At 40.9% G+C, this 13,845-nt stretch overlaps 1 protein-coding gene across 2 annotated transcripts in view; it reads left to right on the plus strand.

Annotated features, from left to right (window-relative positions):
* Positions 1–1,622: 1,622 nt before the first annotated feature.
* tmem94 (transmembrane protein 94) overlaps positions 1,623–13,845 on the plus strand; it is a 29,093-nt gene continuing 16,870 nt past the window's right edge. The window contains exons 1-10 of one of the 2 annotated variants that reach the window (XM_083555816.1): positions 1,623–1,773; positions 4,725–4,995; positions 9,350–9,469; positions 9,559–9,686; positions 10,896–11,032; positions 11,133–11,341; positions 11,491–11,642; positions 13,236–13,338; positions 13,428–13,514; positions 13,624–13,740. In XM_083555816.1, coding sequence (XP_083411942.1) covers positions 4,972–4,995; positions 9,350–9,469; positions 9,559–9,686; positions 10,896–11,032; positions 11,133–11,341; positions 11,491–11,642; positions 13,236–13,338; positions 13,428–13,514; positions 13,624–13,740 — 1,077 coding nt within the window. In that variant the 5' untranslated portion in view covers positions 1,623–1,773; positions 4,725–4,971. The remainder of the gene's footprint in view (positions 1,774–4,724; positions 4,996–9,349; positions 9,470–9,558; positions 9,687–10,895; positions 11,033–11,132; positions 11,342–11,490; positions 11,643–13,235; positions 13,339–13,427; positions 13,515–13,623; positions 13,741–13,845) is intronic. The other variant, XM_083555815.1, reaches the window with a different exon arrangement.

Genomic DNA, 13,845 nt, shown 5'->3' on the forward strand with positions numbered 1-13,845 from the left:
CGTGTTTTTACCGCTGCATCATTGAGAGCATCCTGACCAACTCCATCACTGTATGGTACGGAGGCTCAACTGTGTGTGAACGTAAAGCACTGCAAAGGGTGGTCAAAACTGCCCAACGCATCACTGGCACCCAACTACCTGCCATTGAACACCTTCACCACAGCAGATGTCTGCGCAGAGCTCACAACATTATCAAGGACTCTTCACATCCCAGTCATAAACTGTTTAACCTTCTTCCATCAAGAAGGAGATACAGGAACTTACGCACCAGAACCAGCAGGTTCAGGGACAGCTTTTTTCCATCCACCATCACACTACTGAACTCTACACTATACCGCTAAATTACTACAAAACAAACACAAACAAAAGACTGTAAATAACCTCTGTACAATACATGTACATACTACATAGTATATCTTTTTTACTCCTCATTACATCTGCACTTTTTTATCTATATGTATCTTTATCATTACTGTATATTCTGCCCAACATTTCACATTCATTTGTGTATATAACGTACATAACGTGTATATATTTATATATACAGTATATACAGAACCATTTCTGAACCTTTACATTTATTCACTGTACGCTTTTATATTTATTCACTGTACTCCTTAATGTCCACACATCTCTGCACTGTAAAACTTTCTTTTCGGCTTCTCCCGTTAGGGGTCGCCACAGCGGATCCTCCGCACGTTTGATTTGGCACATGTTTTACGCTGGATGCCCTTCCTAACGCAACCCTCCCCAATTTATCCGGGCTTGGGACCGGCACTAAGAGTGGCTGGGGATGGTTCCCTGACCGGGAATCGAACCCGGGTCGCAGCGGTGGGAGCGCTGCATCTTAACCACTAGACCACCAGGGGACCTACATCTCTGCACTGTAATAGCCTTTATATTTATTCACTGTATATACTTTCATATATACCACTTGCTGTAAATATGCTAGATAGTTATCTGCACTGTAAATATGCTAGATAGTTATCTGCAATTTTGCACGACTGCTACATTTTGCACTTCTGGTAGGTGCCAAACTGCATTTTATTGCTGTGTACCTGTACTATGCAATGACAATAAAGTTGTATCTATCTATCTATCTATCTATCTATCTATCTATCTATCTATCTATCTAGCTATCTAGCTATCTATCTATCTATCTATGTGACAACTAAAATTTGAATCTCAGAGTTGTGCTGAATTTTATCTTATTAATAAAAAGAGCCATTTTTAAAGTCTTTAAATTATAATTTAGTCATATATAAAGGGAATTCCACCAGATGGGGAACTTATAATGTATGGTAGTGGCTTGGGTGAAACTAGTCCGTGGTGCAAAGTAGCTTGGTGCATTCTATGAGCGCATTAATATTAACCTGTGAGTTGCCTTATTGCCGGAACTACTATCCCGGCCGCTGTTAATAAGATATTACGCAACACGTCCTGACCAATCAGGTTCGAGTATCTAGTATACATCTGCCGCAACTGTACGTGACGTCGGTTACGTTTACGCTCGCTCTGTTCCGACCAATCAGAGCGAAGAACAGACACAAAACCCCGCCCTTTTATTGCTTTAAGCCAATTAAGTTTTAGCTTACGGGACTGAGGAAGCGCTCCCAGCCCCCAAGTCCCGCCCTGCGTTTAGAGTCTGTAACATGGCCGCTCGGAGGGAGTGGATGGAGTACGAGGTTTTGCGGACAGATACACAGCGTTAGTTCGGCTCTGAGACTAACGTATGATGCTACGGTCTTATTCACGATGTAACTACTCTGTTCGGTAAGTTGACACTATTAGCAGAAGCCCGTTTTGCTCGCTTTGTCGTGCCAATGCTGCGTCTAGGAGTAGTTTATTAACCCTGGAGCTCAGAGGTGCAGCTCGCTAGCTGTGGGACACAGAGGGCAAGACGTCCAAACCGCGGCGTGTTCACTGTTTAAGGGCACTTTATAGGTGATGAAATAACGTATATGTTGTGCACTAAATAGTAAACAGAACCCCGTTTGGGATACGACCACAGCATGGATATTAATACTACAGTGTCCAACCAGCAAAAGGGAAAACAAATCTGATAACGTATTTTGTGCGTTTTGGTCGCTTATTAAAAGTGTTTAAAGTATTTTATTTAAAGTGGATGCTTGAAATATTTATCGTCTATTTCTATAACTAGCTTATCTATAACTAGCCTGTTCAATTGCTGGAGTGATTGTCCTGTAACATTTAGATTTACTGTTAAAGCTACATAGTATTAAGTGATATGTGTAGGTGCTACACCTGGCCAGATGTGCACTGGATATATAAAAAAACATCTGGTTTATAAACATGTTGTAACTTATACTAATAACAATCCAGCAAGTCTTGACTAGTTAGTAAAGAATGTGTCTGACCTCTTCTTGGTCTTGTCTGTGCTCATTGTTCAGGTTTATGTAAATATATTATAATGCAATAATAGTTGGTTGTAGTTGGAAAGTATGGGAGTATTGCATTCTATTAAATGCTATTTTATTAATTTCAAGTATATACATTCATTATCTGCTTTATTCAGAGCCCCTGTACAGGCCTGCAGGTATTTTCACAATGCATAAAAGCATTCAGTTACACTTGACAAGCATCTTCTAATGTTCACATCACACGTAGGAATAGTGAAAAAGTGTGACTTTCATCGAAGAGTTGTTGGTTGTAGGAGACGTGCGGGTGTGAGTATTTCATAAACCAAAGATCTGTTGGGATTTTTACATACAAACAGTCTCGAGATCAGAGATGCCCAAACTTTTTCGTATGCCAAAAATCTTGATTGAGGACCATGTTAAAAAAAATATATATAAAAATGTTAGGTTATACAAAAGATTATATTAAAATAAACATTGGCATATATCCTTTTATTTATGTTAAAATATGAAATAAATAAATAGATAACATGAGTCTTTCATCTACTTAGGTATTGCAGTTTTATTTTAGAAGTTCTAGTTCAGTGAAACTTGGACTACAATGAGAAACAATCCGATTTATTGTACGATAGTTTCCAAAGCCTAACACAGCTATTCAGTGACCTCTAAGACATGAGAGTCATGAAGCTGGTCTGTATTTAGTTTCCCCAAATGGCATTTTCCTCTCTTCTTATATTTGGCATCACATCAGTTTGGGCGTCTCTGCTCTGGAGTTTACACAGAATGGTGTTAATTACAAAAAAAACAGGACAGATAACTCAAAACACTCACTCTATACAAACATCTCAGCATGCACAAAGCATCTCAGCATGCACAAAGCATCTCAGCATGCACAAAGCATCTCAGCATGCACAAAGCATCTCAGCATGCACAAAGCATCTCAGCATGCACAATCGCCTTGTGGTGGATGAGCTTTAACAGTTGAACACTTTGGGTACCCTCGTGTGAGCCACGAACATGAATCTGATGCTGTCATGGTCATAGACGCACTCAAACCGGACAGTTAAAGTTACAAATAATCAATAATATAAAAATCAGAATTGTGCAGAATGGACTTTCAGGGTTCCCCAGATGATGATGATGTTTCCTCTTTGAGTTTGGTTTCTTTTAGTGTTTCTTCCTTAGTTATTCATTTCCTGCCACAGTTACCACTGGCTCACTCATTAGGGATAAACTCTTAGGCATTAAATGTGTGCATTCCGCTTTATCTGTGTAAAACTACAGTGTTTGAGACGGTGTCTGTGTTGTTAAAAGTGCTATAAAACTGAAATTGAATCGGAATGGAAGTTCATGAGCGAGCCTTTGAATCCAATACCGCAAAAGCTCTAGCGTGGCGCATATTTTGCACATGCAGAAACCTTCAGGATGAGGTAACGCTCTCGCTTATCAAAATAAAAGAAAGTTCTGGGGTGAGGAAGATTCTGTGTATCCTTGCTGCCAATGTTTCTTCGATGGCTCTGTCCTTCATTTTCTCCGTCATGCCGTTCAGGCCGTTTCATGGCAGTTTTACGCTGCACGGTTCTGTATTGTTTTCTTTCTTGATCTGTAAATGTTTTACTGTCATCACATGAGGTTATTTCTTTTTCTAGCACAAATGTGTGTGTGCGTGTAGTCGTGCGGCAGTCGGTTGTGTGCCGCTCCAGCATGGAGGCAACATTTACACGTGCATGCACAAGTAAGAAAGTGCTTAGTGAAAATCTGTCTTCTCTCTCTCTCTCTCTCTCTCTCTCTCTCTCTCTCTCTCTCTCTCTCTCTCTCTCTCTCTCTCTCTCTCTCTCTCGTCAGTGGATGAGACAAAGGAGGCGGGTAAACATTTTCCTAAGCATTTGATATGCAAATTTTAAGTGAACATACTAGACCTAAGTGTTCACTGGGTAACTATACGTTTAAAACAAGAGTCTGTGTTGCTTGTATGAGGGTCTTACCTGCATCCTAGGGACCATCCTGGCGGCACAGATCGCAGGACAGAACTTGTTTCAATGCATGTTGCCTTCATACTTCTGATTTTTGGCATAACTTTGCAGTAAATGTGTGCTGAGAATTGTCTTCTTGGCTTCTCAGAAGATGTATCACATGCTGGATTAACGTTCGGACCTCTTCTGTTTAGGAAGTGGGATCTCTCCCGTTTTCCGAAGTGGATCTGGAATTTGTACTTCTATGAAACAACGCTTTTCATATCATTTTAATTTTCAAGATTATAAGCTAAATGTTGGATCATTTTTGGCTCTGTGAATTACATTTAATTGCCAGAGCTGATGTCCTTTTTTTTTTTTTATTCCTTCACAGGGAAGCGGTTACGGCCCGTGGGAGTAATTCTGGCTCGTTATAAAGCACTGTAGTGGAAGTAGAAGCAGCAGCTGAGGCCGACGTTCGCTGCACACAGTCTCTCAGAGCGAGGCTGCTCTTTCTCCTCTCACACTGGCAGTACAGTTTCAAGTTTGGCAGACACGTGTACCAGCAGCGGAACGGGACTCGGGCCTGACCACCGGCGCCGCCTCTCCCCGCGGAGCATGGTGAGAGCGCGCGGGTCACCATGGAGCTCCATGATAAGATGCAGGTAGGTTCCAGAGTCGCCTTTTATTCAAAGCAGCTCACAATTGAGGTGTCTAATTGTCAGCAATTACTCAAAGGACCAACAGGGGCAGCTTGACTGCACTGAGATTCAGCTCATGACTTACTGATCAGCAATTCAGATCACTGTACTTTCTCTGATACCTGATTTTACAGTTTGGTCTAATCAGATTTTGTCTGTGTGTAACCTTTCACGCAGCAGAGGTTCTGTATTGTTTGTTGATTTGTTATTACGAGAAAAATCTCGCTTACTGAATTGTTATTGAATTGAAATTATTGTCCAGCGAAATGAAACTTTTGAATAATTATTTTTGGGGGGGTTTCCCCCCTGTTTACTTTTCTCTATTTGGAACATTTAGATTAGTAGTTTGTGCCATGTTTTGGAAAAAATACATTACTGCAGATTAATAAATGAGGTCCCCTGGTGGTCTAGTGGTTAAGATGCAGCGCTCTCACCGCTGCGACCCGGGTTCGATCCCCGGTCAGGGAACCATCCCCAGCCACTCTTAGTGCCGGTCCCAAGCCCGGATAAATTGGGGAAGGTTGCATTAGGAAGGGCATCCAGCGTAAAACATGTGCCAAATCAAACGTGCGGAGGATCCGCTGTGGCGACCCCTAACGGGAGAAGCCGAAAGAAAGTTTTTTAATAAATGAATAAATGAGCATCATATTCCGAATAGTCAGCATTTATTTGCAGTGTGAGGATACAAGATTACAGTAGCACAGTTTAGATTGGTGTTAATAAAGAGAACTGGACTGTGCCTTTAATGACACTGCGTCCTGTTTGGGGCCTCAGAAATCTTAGTGAATCTACGAGTTGTGGTCTTATTATAAAACTGCTATTAGTCTGTCTGGCATGATTTTAGAGATCAAAGAACAAGTCGTGTGATATAAAACAAAATTATTGTTCTTTGATCTCTAAAGTCATTGTATTTTCATAGAACATGAAAAAAAGATGTATTTCAGAAAAAGCTATTTGGAGGTTTTAGTTGGTAGTTTTTAGCGGATGTGCAAAAAACTTGTGGATTGATTAGAATTGTGGAAATGCAAATCGACATGCCTTTAGACCAACTTATGCTGAAATGTCAACAATGTATTTCACCGTATCTATTAGTAATGGTATAAAATTCAATGTGTAATTTGCAAAAGTACATTTTAGATATATATGTGTGTGTGTGTGTGTGTGTGTATGTGTGTATATATATATATATATATATATATATATTAGGGCTGCAACAACTAAATGATAAAATTGATAATAATTGATGATGGAATTCGTTGCCAACAAATGCCATTATCAATTAGTTGAGCTGCTCAAGTTACGTGTTTGCGTGACGGTAAGATGCCACGGCCGCTTGCGAAATGGTGGAGAGTACAGGGTCAACCAGCATCAGGAAATAATGTGCGTCACAACTCATCCAAGGTATTGGAGCATTTTATATTAAACTCTACAATGCACACTGTAAACTGCAAGTTATGCAAAGCGGAGCTTGTGTTGTATGGAAGTACCACAGTGATGCACGAGCACAAGAAAACGCACTGGAGTCACAGTTGAAGGCGAAACCTCAACACTGTGCGTAAAAAACTATAATCCTCCTGGTGTGAAAATGGTATCGTATAATCGAGTGCTATATTCGAAGATATTCGCTATATTCGGGACAGTTTTACTGGTTCTGGTGGGACTCGTGAGCATCAGGTTGCGCAATCAGCTCGCTCGCAACGGTGATGGATTCGATTAGGGCTGCAACAAACGATTATTTTGGTAATCGATTAATCAGGGCAATTTATTTAAAATCCCTTATGCACACCTCAGCAAGCAGCCCCTATAAGCTTTAAAAATGTCTTAATTAAAAACAGTTCATTTTTTAAGCACAGTTTTATGCACAAATACCCTGAATAAGGGTTTTATATAGTTATAATAAGCAAAAAAAAAAAAAAAATGTATATCTGATCAATCGGAAAAACAATCGTCCGATTAATCGATTATCAAAATGATCGCTAGTTGCAGCCCTAATATGTATTTGAGATATATCTGCTGAAGTGATTGTTCCTGGTCACTTTCAACTACTAACATGATGAAAATAGATAAAAAATTGTCTCAAAGTATGACGCGAGAATCTTTCTAATAAACTTGCAGGGAAATGAATCTCATCTCTAATTAAAGTGTGCTCCTGAAGCTCTGGATCAGTTGTATTAATCCTCAGCTTGTCTGGCTACTGCTTGTTGATTGAATTCTGAGCTGTTAAAAGGTAAAGCAGTAGAGCTGAAAGCTCAGTCTGGGACACAGGGGTCACTGAGGATGCTGCCAGTCCATCATTTGCTTTCCAGCTCACAGCGGCGCCGCTGAGACAGCAAAGTGCTGCGTTTGCTGATACGAGTGAATGTTTGCTATGCAGAGGCGTACGGGCTTCTTTTTTGTAGCCTGTCTGAGCCTTCCTCTGCCGTCTGTCCGTGTCCGTGCTCACGTTAAAGTTTTAAATAAAAAAATAATAATTTTAAACATAGTTTAACGTAGTTGACAGTCGTATTTTACAACACTGCACAATAGGTTTGTAGCAGGGGAAGTTTTGACACCGTGGACGTTTTCCTAGGGCTTATCGCTCAGGGGCAGACACGTGGTGGCTGGACCTTATAGTCTGTATGCTGAAACAGCATCATGCATTATCCAGCAGCCTTCCACTTTGCCCAACACCCTGTCCTGACCTACACACACACACACACACACACACACACGCTGGCACACAAAGTGTTGCGTCGGCTTAACAGCCTCACCCACAGACTTGGCCATGACCCTGAAAGATGCAACTCACTTCTGGAAGGATAATGTGAGAGTAGGATGTGTGATGTCCTGTCGAAAATCTGTGCTTGTTATTCGCCTCAATTGTCTGTACGTCCATGTTTTTCAATGAGGAGGGCACAATCAACCTCGACTGTTTATAGGGTCTGCGTATGTATGTAAGAGAGGCAACAAAAGAGTGAGCGAGGGTGTAAGGATCCTAGATGGACATCAAACCTGCAGATGTTTGCACATCTTTCATTCTTTTTGGGTTTTAACTCCCTCTCTCTCTCTTTAGCCTCTGTGGGAAACCGTCGTGTTTATTTATAGACGGTTGCTCCGTGGCTCCAGTGTGAGCAGGGCTAATACACAAGTGGGAGTGCGATTTCAAAGTCGCGCAAGAGGATACTGTGGGAACGCACTCTCCTCTTTCTGGCCTTATCAGGCAGTGAGCTTTTTTTCTTTCCCTTTTTTTTCTTTCCCCGTTTCCTTGTAGCCTTGCTCCCGCAATGAAAAGAACTTCCTGACATGAGCATCGAAATTCAATGCATGGTTAATTATGCATTGCAGCGTCGAATTGCAAATGCAGTTGCCGTGCTCTCTTCATACCAGACGTGTTCGATTTGTTTTCAATTTTGCATCAAATCCCATGTAATTTTATATGTCAAATCTTTTGTCATTTGATTTTGAATACATTGAGAACAGGCTGACTAAAGAGTTTCACTCACCAACATGAATAAATAATGCTAAACTCTCACACACTCTTCTGAAAGCCTGTGTAACTTCCCAAACAGAGAATGTTCATCCATGTAGATAAAGTGATGCTTGCAAATAGTGATGAACTCAACCCATGGGCTTGTTTTGTAACGTGGTAAAGTCTGTCTAAAATATGAAATTGTACTGTGTAATGTATGCCTGGACAGTATTTTATTGCTTTGTGTTATTATTATTATTATTTTGTTTGTTTGTTAAATTGTTTCATAAATGCTACCTAAGAATCAAGAATAACTTTTTTTTTTTTTTTTTTTATGTATTTTCTTTAGATATGTATGTAGATTCATATGTGCTGTTTAAACATCCCATTCCACATGTAGTTTTGAGTATGTTTGTGGAGATTTGAAGCTAGGCACTGTTGTAGGGTCAACCCAGTTCATCCTAAAGGTCACTCAAGGCCACGCAAGATGTTCCATTCAACTGGCTTATATTGTGCGCCTGGGCTTCCTAGTTCAAGTGAAGTCAAATATAGATGCTACTGCTACCAAATACTTATACAATTGTGTGCCTCCAACTTTCTTGTAACAGTTTGAGAAAGAGCCACATATGGCTGGGAAAGGCAGGTGTTTCAATACTTTTGTATCTTGGAATTTTCTTCAAGGCATAACTTATCAAACTAGGCTATCGAATACTTCCCGAATCACCATCCCTCATTTTTTGTAATTTTTCCCTCGGTGTAAGAAAAATGTAATTCAATTATTCATGTGAGTAATTAGACATGATTTAAGTGGATCATTAAACGTTATGATGGATGTAATTGTATGTGTGTTGTAACATTTTTTTATTTAAGGAGGATGGAGCGACAGCACTGGGTCTGACCACGGCCCAGGCTTTAGGAACACTCCGGGATCAGCTCTCCAACCTTCTGGAGCAGCATCAGAAGCCCAGCCAGCGTAGATGCACCATCAAGGTAATTCACTCCAGGACTGCTCTGTTTTGCTCGAGTGTGTATGACGGATCTTCGTGCCGCTGGTTTCAGCTATATTTTGATTTACGCAGGAGCTGTGGGCAAAGAGTTTCCTCCACCATAACGACCGTCACTCCTGTTTCCATTGGCCTGGAGCTGCTTTCACATTGCTTGTAGTGATTGGTTTACTGTGCTGCAAAGACAAGCAGCCAAAGGGCAGGTGAGTTAGGTTGAGGGGGGGGTGTCTTAAATCCACCTGCTTCTGGGTGCTAGAATTACTATAACAAACACAAGCTAGGCCACTGATTGGATCATAAAGTGGGTAAATATGGACTAAATATGGGCACCCAGTTTATGTAGGAAAGCGTGCATCATACCAACTGTAGATAAGCAGGTTTTACTTGTCTGCAATAGCAGTACTTCCGGATAACGGCTTGCTTACACAAATGTTCGAAATTTTACCAAAACAATTCAACATATTTAAAAAATTCCGGTTTCCACATTTATATTGTACTTTTTTGCCCAAAATATGTCACAAAAACATATTGAATACAGTCAAATGTATCTATCATTATTCTTATGATTAAGATTATGGTTATACTATTAACCTCCTACGAGGGTGTCCACATACGTGGACATTGTGCACAATGGTGTCTTTATTGTTTTCTGTAGATACAGACCGAGTGTCCACATAAGTGACATAATTTTTTTTTCCAAGAAGAGCTTCATGTTCAAAGAAAATATATGGTTATTATAATTATTGGTTCTTCCTAACCCCAAATAACTGGAAGGAATCTAAAATGCAAGCCAAACCAAAGCTCAGGTCTTAGGAGGTTAAAATAAAAAATAAAACATAATTAAACCTCATATACCTCAAAACACATTATTTAATCTTGTAGTTCTTTTTGTTCTTTTGACTGATAATTCCAGGGTTAGGGTTTTACTAAAAACGAAAGCTTCAAAATAGCTACGTGCGAATGCAGCTGCATGCTTTAAGTGCATATGGGTTCGAGGTTCATAAACCTCGGTTGTGTTTATCGCAATCAAATAATAAAAAAATGCTATTAATGAAATATTGGATCGGTTTACTAAATTCAAGCTTTTTCTAATTATCGCTGATGCATTATTTAACATTGTATTTCTTTAATTTCTAAGTAAAACACTACCAGAAATCTTTTTTTAAATTTATATTTCTTTATTATTAATTTTTTAAACCATTTTTGTGTTTATCAGTGTGTTGATGGACACATCAGTGTTTCTAATTGAATTCATGTCCGCTCTGCCTTTGAAATGCACTATACTGTTAATATGGTCTTTTTACCATATTGAGTGGGGGCTGATTTTTAGACACTCAGACCCAAAAAAAACAAAATGTTCGGATAAGATTTTTAATACGTGATTGTTTTTAAATTGTCCTCTGTCTTATCAGCGATGGCATAGAATTGGTGAATGCAGGAGCGCTCTTTCTCCTGCTCCTGCTTAACCTCGTCCTTATCGGACGTCAGCAGAGACTGAAGAAGAGCGAGATGGTGCAGAGGCTGAAATCCATCATTTCGGATCTAAACAGTAAGGAATGGTTTACACTTTTATATTATAAAATCAATAGATTTTAGGAAGGAACCTGGAAGAATTCACAGAGCTGATATTTTGACTCGATCTTTATTAGATCACTTGGAAGGAAGTGAAGGACAGCCAATCCGATGGGCCTCTTCTCGATACCCTGACCTGTACACACCTTCCTCGCCATCCTGGTGTTTGCACTGGACATACCGTGATGAGCAGTTGGTTAACCTTCCTGTCAGCTTGTTGGTGGAAGGCGACATCATTGCACTCAGGCCAGGCCAGGAAGCATTCGTCTCTCTTAGAGGCATTAAGGTGATTTTTATGATAGTCTCTAATTTCCTGTGGTTTACAGAGGCTTTGTGTGTTTGCTGATGTGATCTAGTGATATAACAAACATATCTCTCCTTGGCCGTGCGACATGACCTTCCCTGCCTCTCTTACTTTCACATGCCTCTTTCTAGGATGATGAACACATTGTGCTGGAGCCCGGAGATCTGTTTCCACCGTTCTCCCCTCCTCCATCTCCTCGAGGAAATAATAGGAAGGGACCACACAGCCCCCAGAAGCACCGCCTCTTCAGGGTGGTGCGCACCCCCATTCTCGACAATATCAGGTCATTTCCAACAGGAAACAAGGACTAGTGTATTCATTATATTATTCCTATTAATCTTGATGTGCATGTCGGAATGTTTTTGTTCAAATGCTTGTGTTTTTCAGTAGAGGTTTTGTGTGTGTGTGTGTGTGTGTGTGTGTGTGTGTGTGTGTGTGTGTGTGTGTGTGTGTGTGTGTGTGTGTGTGTGTGTGTGTGTGTGTGTGTTTGACATTGGTTGAAATTGTTACAGGGGTGTTTTTCAAGTCAAGTCAAGTTTATTTCTATAGAGCTTTTCACAACAGACATTGTCTCAAAGCAGCTTAACAGAATTTCAGGTGAAGAGAAGGAGAAGATCAGGTGAAGAGAAGGAGAAGATCAGGTGAAGAGAAGGAGAAGATCAGGTGAAGAGAAGGAGAAGATCAGGTGAAGAGAAAGAGACGGAGAAGATCAGGTGAAGAGAAGGAGACGGAGAAGATCAGGTGAAGAGAAGGAGACGGAGAAGATCAGGTGAAGAGAAGGAGACGGAGAAGATCAGGTGAAGAGAAGGAGACGGAGAAGATCAGGTGGAGAGAAGGAGACGGAGAAGATCAGGTGGAGAGAAGGAGACGGAGAAGATCAGGTGGAGAGAAGGAGACGGAGAAGATCAGGTGGAGAGAAGGAGACGGAGAAGATCAGGTGGAGAGAAGGAGACGGAGAAGATCAGGTGGAGAGAAGGAGACGGAGAAGATCAGGTGGAGAGAAGGAGACGGAGAAGATCAGGTGGAGAGAAGGAGACGGAGAAGATCAGGTGGAGAGAAGGAGACGGAGAAGATCAGGTGGAGAGAAGGAGACGGAGAAGATCAGGTGGAGAGAAGGAGACGGAGAAGATCAGGTGGAGAGAAGGAGACGGAGAAGATCAGGTGGAGAGAAGGAGAAGATCAGGTGTAGCTTACAGTTTGTACTCTGAAAGCTAGCTCTACACTGAGCAGGCATAATATTATGACATTTTAACATTATGAGCGGTAAAGTGAAGAACACTGATTATCTCTTCATCATGGCACCTGTTAGTGGGTGGGATATATTAGGCAGCAAGTGAAAATTTTTTCCTCAAAGTTGACGTGTTTGAAGCAGGAAGAATGAGCAAGCGTAAGGATTTAAACGAGTTTGACAAGGGCCAAATAGTGACGTCTAGACGACTCAGTTGTCCATGGAACGAACAGTGGTGAACTGGTGAGAGGGTCATGGGCGGACGAGGCTCACTGATGCAGGTGTGGAGCGAAGGCTCCTCCTGAAGAGGACAAACTCCTGAAGCTCAAATTACTGAAGAAGTTAAAGTTATGCCTGATCAGTAGCCATAATGACATGAATGATCCGTGTATATCAAGTTCTTGTTCAACCATCTAAGGATTTGTCTTGCAATATCTGCATGGATATTAATATAACATTGAAGGAGCTTATGTGGAGTGAAAGCCGGTGAATTAATGATTAAGATGTTATAATGCAAAAAATTATAAACTGACTTGGCAAGATTTGTTTGTTTGAAATGTTCATGCTGCATACAGTGAGCATGTGCCATGAGATTATATCATTCATTTTTCTTCTGTCTGTTTCAATAACCTCCTCTCCCCCAAACAGGAACAGTCTCGATCTCGCTCTCTCACGACCACTCACGGCTCTTGATAACGAACGCTTCACGGTGCAGTCCCTTATAGCCAAGTTTGCATGCCCTGCTGTGCTGGTATGTCAAAAAGAATCTTCTCGAAATACATTTTTTACGCTGTTAATATATTTCTAAAACATTATTTTTTTTGTTTTTTTATTTCCTAGATGGCATTTTTTACTGTGAATACAATCCGCTATTTTTGCGGGACTCCCGGTTTAACTCCAGGGCAATTCAACTTCTTTCAGCTGCAGGTAAAGCTCTAGTTCTCTGCTAGTCCTAGATGAGTTCACAGGACTTCCCTATTGTATTAGAATGCGTGTGATTATAATTATGGTTGTTCTCTCTTCCTGCGGTATGTAGATGATGGGAGTGCTGCCCATTCTACCTCTGCTATTTCCTGTCATGTGGGTTTTGGTCATCGCTTACGGAGAGGCGCGAGTGTTAGCAGAATTCAGCCGCAGCTCTCCGACAGGCCTGGTGAGCTCCAGTCATTGCTCTGATTCACTAACACCTGATTTTCGGTGATATAAACGACTCGGGCGTGACACTTTCACTTAATAAGCGTTAACCAATAGTGCCACT

This window comes from Silurus aristotelis (assembly GCF_946808225.1).
Source record: "Silurus aristotelis genome assembly, chromosome: 12".
Classification (NCBI taxonomy): Eukaryota; Metazoa; Chordata; class Actinopteri; order Siluriformes; family Siluridae; genus Silurus; species Silurus aristotelis.